The sequence below is a fragment of the Ixodes scapularis genome, unplaced genomic scaffold (genome assembly GCF_016920785.2).
Source record: "Ixodes scapularis isolate PalLabHiFi unplaced genomic scaffold, ASM1692078v2 PGA_scaffold4__175_contigs__length_147842914, whole genome shotgun sequence".
In the NCBI taxonomy this organism is placed as follows: Eukaryota; Metazoa; Arthropoda; class Arachnida; order Ixodida; family Ixodidae; genus Ixodes; species Ixodes scapularis.
Window position 1 is genome coordinate 60,743,447 of NW_024609879.1, and position 6,261 is coordinate 60,749,707.

A 6,261-nucleotide genomic window follows, 5' to 3' on the forward strand; every position below is an offset into this window, starting at 1 on the left:
AATTTTGGGTTCGCAAAAGGGGTGCATCAGTATTGACGTCTCATTTTACATCATTCGTCTCAATTTAAAACGCACTATAAATGACATGCCTGAGATTCGTTTGGGTGTACTTCCTCCCAGCAAGTATATGGTTCTGTCTCAAAAAGGTCTAATCTGATGTTGACCGCTCCTCAGGTCTCCACCGACGATTCATCAGGACGAGACCCGACCGGGACACTAGGGAGGAACGGCTTAAGCGAGGGAGGTGTGTGTTTCATTTGCTATGCCTTTTGGCGTGCACATTATGTTTGTTATGTTTTTTTAGATTCCTGCAGAGTTCGGTTTCAACTATTGTAAAATACCGAGCATGCGCCCAGGTCGCAGAAGCGCCTACCCTCTGATTCGGAACGATCCGCAAATAAGCAAAGGGCATACCAGACACCCATCCACCTGTTTTGAGCCATGCTCAAAATATTGAAAGAGCACATCAAGCGTCAGGTGCTGTGGCGCCTTTGCCACAATAGCGCCAGTCGCAGGGCTGACAGATCCGTGACTGGCGCAAGCCATGGCATGGCCTTTGGGAACCAGGGAATTGAGATTAAAGAAGTAGCGCAGAAATTGGAGGCGAGTGGTGAAGGTGAGCAGAGTTAACAGAAAACAAGGATGAAGGGAGTTCCGTCGCATGAGGCATCTGTGTCCCGTGCATGTAATTTTGAGTGTGCTGTAGGTGGCTACCCAAAAAAATTGTTACTTGGACGTAACTAATCGCAAACCTCTCATGCAGTTTCCATGGCCCACAAGCCAGCCGGCGCCAGTTCGTTCTCGTTCAAAGGTGAGGATTCTAGATTTTCTAGATTGCTCTGAAGCAGCAATACTGAAGCCAGAGAAGCGGTACGGCATATTTAATTGACAGAACAACTGGGAACGCTTTCACTGAAGCTTGTTTTGCTGCAATACACGTGTGTATTGCAGCAAAACAAGCTTCAGTGAAAGCGTCCCTACTCGTTCTGGGCTCCGTCAATTAAAGGTGCCGTACCTGTTGTCTGTCTGGCTTCAGTGTTGCTGTAGGCGACAAAACGTGTGCCCAGTTTTGTCACAAGAGGCATATTATGTCACGCACATGTAATTTTGAATTTATCGGGCTTAGTGTGCTGTAGGTGGCTGGTCAAAGAAATTGATACTTGGACGCAGCTAATCGCAAATCTTTCTGGCAGTTTCCACAGCCTAAGAGCCAGCAGGTCCCAGTTTGCTTTTCTTCAAAGGTGAGAATTCCAGATTCCCGAGGGAGGAATACTGAAGCCATATGACCGGTACAGCATTTTTAATTGACGGAGCTCAGAACGACTGGGAGCTCCTGCATTGAAGCTTATTTTTCTGTAATACAAGCGGGCGACATTGACACGTGCCCAGTTACGTCGCAAGAGGATATCTATGTCCCGCACATGTAATTTTGAATCTTTCAGACTTAGTGTACTTTACGTGGCTACTCAAAGTAACTGCTACTTGGACGCAACTAACCGCAAATCTCTCTTCCAGTTTCCACGGCCTACAAGCAAGCAAGCACCAGTTCGTTTTTCCTCAAAGGTGAGCATTCCAGATACTCTAGTTAGGTGCGAAGCATGAATAGTGAAGCCAGAAGAGAGGATACGTATATTTAATTGACTGAGCTCAGAATGACCTGTGGCAGTGGCATTGAAGCTTATTTTTCCACAATCAAACGCCGACATAATTTTGAATCTACCCGCTTGGTGAAGGATTGCTACTTGTCGCGAACTAATCACAAATTTTTATTTTGCAGTTTCTATATAACTACAGCTAGCAGGTGCTGTTTTCATTAAGGTGAGGATTTCACATTCTGTTTTCAAACATCAAGTTTTTAAATGAGAGTCCTAAACAATTAACTTTCTTTTGCGGTAAATGCCAGATCCTCCAGTTCAGGAATATGTTAAATATATTTGGTATGGATAAGTCCAGTGTTTTGCTTCTTTATTCACAATTTCACAACATCAACATTTTTTAAAATTTATCACTCAGAAATACACACAAGAAGAGACTGCGTTGCAGAGAAATGTTGCGCTGAACGTGATATTCCAACTCGTATATAGTTTTATTGGTAGCCGATATAATATATTGGATTCCAATATCCATAATACGCTGAGTATATTGGAATCGTAAACCCTTATTGGATCCCCATACGACACATGGGGATCCAATAAGGGTTTATACGGTATTGGATTCCAATATTTTCAGCGTATTATGGATATTGGAATCCCATAACAAATCCTTATTGTAATACAATACAATAAATGTAATGTTTTCCAATACACTGTCTATATTGTATTGCAATACAATAAAAAGATATTGTTTACCAATATCCATAATACGCTGTTTATATTGGGGTTTTCCAATAGGGTCGGCATTGACTTTCTCGGCCCTTTTCCTCGATCGACCATGAACAACAAATGTATTATCCTAGCCATCGACCACCTGACGCGATACGCGGAAAGCAAGTGCGTTCCAGCCGCCAATGCCCAGGAAGCCGCCAACTTCTTTCTACACAGCATTTTGTTACGTCACGGAGCCCCAAGCAGATTATCACCGATCAAGGCACCCCGTTCATTTCAAACCTCCTCGAAGACGTGTTGCGCCTCGCATGAACCGTTCACAGCGTCACAACTGCATATCACCCTCAAACCAATAGGCAAACCGAACGCCTTAGTCACACTCTAGCGGACATGATCTCTATTGGCGAATTCGCGTGGTCATTTCCCGGCAAAATATTTTGCCATATCTCCGCCAAGGGCGTTCGCTTGGTCAAAGGCTGGCGAGTGCGCGCCGTTCGGGTGGCACTTCTCAGGCGTGTGCAGGCAATTTACCGGCACAATTTTTGCCCGAGCTCCAAGAGGTCGGGCAGCTTGTCTGCCAGACTGTATCCGGTATCGTCATATCCGAATCGGGAAAGGGAACCAAACGAAACAATGGTCGCCGAGAGCGTGTTCGAGTAGAAAACGAAGCCATTGAGACAGACACCCCTCTGTGGTCCGAGAAAAGACAGCAAAAACAACGGAGATAAAGATAAAATGTTTTAAAGGAAGCTTCCGTAAGATCAGTTTCCTATGGGACACAGCGTGTTATTACACCGCTGTAAAAAATGTATTGATAGTGCTGCAGCTCGACACTTGAACGCGCATTACTATTTTAGAGGGCTGGGTCAAATCAAAATGCTGAGGATTCCAGCAAAAAGGTAATAACAAGAAAATGGAATATAAAATGGCGACGCTGGTGAGCCTTCTAGGATCCTTGTAAGATGGCAACAGTTCCTCGAGAATCTAAACAAAATATATTACAATTTGTTTACCCACATCTCAGAGTCCGAATATATGTTGCTGATGCCTAGAGCGTGCCTATTGTATCATAAAATAATCGTGGAAGAAGTTAACGAAGTTCACGCGCGACCCAGGCAGACGAAAACGCCAGTTGCAGGCGCTTTGTGTTCGGGTGGAGAGGGTCACGTGGTGCGCCGCTGGCGCGGTTTTCGTTGCCTGTGCCGCCGGCGTGAGCTCGCCGGCGATTGACCACCCCAACTACACTAGTTGGGACACCGTCCTTCCGTATGTAGCCTACGCTAACAATACCGCCCGTCAGGCTACTACCGGTTGCTCTCCTTACTACCTTTTGTATGCCCGTGAGCCACTCACCCCACTTGACACAATCCTACCTTATATTAAAGACAACGCGGTTGAGCATTATACAGCAGACGTAATATGCCGGACGGAGGACGCCCGTCACCTTCGAGTCTCAGCAGCAGCAACAATTACGTCACGCTGACCTTTATCGCCCGGCCCATTACAACTTTGGAGTCGAGGTTTTTTTTGTCGACCCTTTCACGCGCCCCCGGTCTCTGTGAGAAACTTATGAAGCGCTTCGTAGTGCCATTTTGTGTTCTGCGACAACTCTCGCCAGCCAACTATGAGGCAGCCCCACTTTCGGCGATTTGAGATCGCCGCTCCAAATCAAGTGACATTGTTCATATTGCCCGTATGAAGTCATACTGCCGCCAAGAAAACTAACTCTACCACAAGACCGGTCCTTTCGACGGCGCGGGGATATTGTTGGGAAAGAAATGGAGGACAAAGAAGAAGCCTCATGCAGGTGCTTTGGGAGCGCGCAGTCTGTTCCCTGAAGGACATTGGCAACTGTAGCACAGCTTCGCATTTATACATCCTCTCATTTAGCACACCTATATTTTCACCCTCACAATATATGTATATATACATGATCTTCCTGGCGAAGGCCGGACTCCGGCCGAAACGTCGAAGAATAGATCGTCCGTTGTTGCTATTTTCACGAAGGTTTTTTTTATTCCCAATTATATACCGACGCCTTCGGCCTCCCGCCACCATATATATATATATATATATATATATATATATATATATATATATATATATATATATATATATATATATATATATATATATATATTTATATATTGTAACGGACAAGGAAAAGGAAGAAAAGGAGAAGAAGAAGACGAGGTCGGGTGGAGAACGGGGGACTGAATTCTGGGTTGCCCGTTTAGCCCGTGAACTGAGACGCAGGCAACATTTGGTGGCAGCGGTGGGATTACGAAATGGCAACCCAATCGGAGGCAAGTGGCGTGATCTCAACTTCCGCTGCGATGCAAATCACGGAGCGGTTAGCTAATCTGCTCGCCGAAAGGAGTGCTACGGACATTGTGAACCCGCTTAGAACCCTCGACGATTGCCTCGCAACCCGTCTGTCTCTGCTGGAATCTGCAGTCGAACGTCAGGTTTGCCGATGTAGGGCAACGCCTCAATGACGGCCTTTCGTCCGTGGAATCTCGAATTCGACTGCCTGTGCACCACGGACCACCACTCAAGCTGCCGACATTCGATGGGCAGTCGTCATGGCAAGCCTTCACCATCCAATTCGAAACGGTTGCGGACTTTTACGAGTTCGACTCAACGTCCAGAGCTCATGCAATGGTGGCCCAGCTAAGGGGGTACGCTGCTGAATGTTTGGAGAGCATGTCTGCCACAAGTCGTTCCTCATATCAACTACTCATAGAAGCTCTAAAGTCCCGCTTTGGTGATGAACATCTCCAGCAATTTCACCTGACTGCTTTAAAGCACCACTGCCAAGGCACGGACACACTCCAGGAGCTAGCTGACGTAATCCAGAGGATGGCGAGAAGAGCGCTCGTCGGATGTACGGAAGTCGACTTGGAACAGATAACAACCACTGCTTTCATCGACGCAATCGAAGACACCGACATCCAGCTTCTTGTGCGACTCGCCCACCCAACCACGACTCGTGCAGCACTTGCTGGCGCACTAGAAGTTCAAGCAGCCAACAAAGCAATGGACATGGTGTCGACATCTGGAATCAAGCTTTCGCGGGTGGCTCACCGATCTTCTCCGGTACGTTCAAGTAAACGTCGTTGCTTCACGTGTGGTGACATTGGGCACTTAGCTCGATCCTGCCCAAATCACTTGGCCCCGTGCAAAATGCAACCTATACCAGCGCCAAACGTTTCAAGTGACAGTGAGCCTGGCAAGGTTGAGTCTCATGTAGTGCATCATGTTCCTCTGGTGACAACGCCACTGCGCACCTCGCCAACGCCATGTCTTTCAGTTCATCTTCATGAGTTGGGACAACACGTGAATGCTATCGTGGACACCGGAGCTGCAGTAAGTCTAATCGATTATGCATTACTGCAATCAGCAAAGTGTACCACGCCCAAAACACTTCCTGGTACCGTCTGTCTTATATCAGCCGACGGTTCTACAATCGGACAAGAAGGACAGATCTCGTTGACTGTAGAAACTTTAGGAACAACAGTCAACCTCCCCTTTGTAATTGTGCGCAAGTTACAATGGTCAATGATACTAGGCCGTGACTGGTTTTCAAACGTCCAACTCTCCCTATCGTTTCGAGGAGGTGAACATTGTTTGTCAGCCGTACCAACTTTCAGCACTGGCGATCAGTCTAGTTGTTCTGCGACAGAGTTGCCCCAAGGAGATAGCGGGGGAAGCAAAGAAGCAATTTCCTTGAATTTTGAGAGCTTATTCGATGGATTTATCCTAGCGTGGTCCAGCTTGAAAAACCTGACGAAGACCGCTGCAGCCCAAGTGTGTTCTACCGTCGCAACTGCTACGACATTTGTGTCTACACTAATGGCACCGATGGTCAATCGAAAACCACAGAAGGTCTTCCGTATGGTCGCAGCATCGGACATTGTTGTACCTAAGTTATCTG

General features: G+C 46.8%; 1 protein-coding gene across 1 annotated transcript; it reads left to right on the plus strand.

The window, feature by feature from the left end:
- The first annotated feature begins 4,612 nt into the window (after positions 1 to 4,612).
- Positions 4,613 to 6,057, plus strand: LOC115324425. The gene is made up of 3 exons (XM_040218942.1): positions 4,613 to 4,792; positions 5,133 to 5,858; positions 5,944 to 6,057. Exons 1-3 carry the CDS (start codon positions 4,613 to 4,615, stop codon positions 6,055 to 6,057), a joined length of 1,020 nt encoding a protein of 339 aa, XP_040074876.1.
- The last annotated feature ends 204 nt before the right edge of the window (positions 6,058 to 6,261 follow it).

Excerpts from the sequence above, each read along its gene's own strand:
- LOC115324425 (XM_040218942.1), top strand. The coding sequence starts at position 4,613 with ATGGCAACCCAATCGGAGGCAAGTGGCGTGATCTCAACTTCCGCTGCG. Across the intron at positions 4,793-5,132 it reads AATCTGCAGTCGAACGTCAG|CACCACTGCCAAGGCACGGA; the intron begins GTTTGCCGATGT and ends ACTGCTTTAAAG. Across the intron at positions 5,859-5,943 it reads CAACAGTCAACCTCCCCTTT|GTGAACATTGTTTGTCAGCC; the intron begins GTAATTGTGCGC and ends CGTTTCGAGGAG.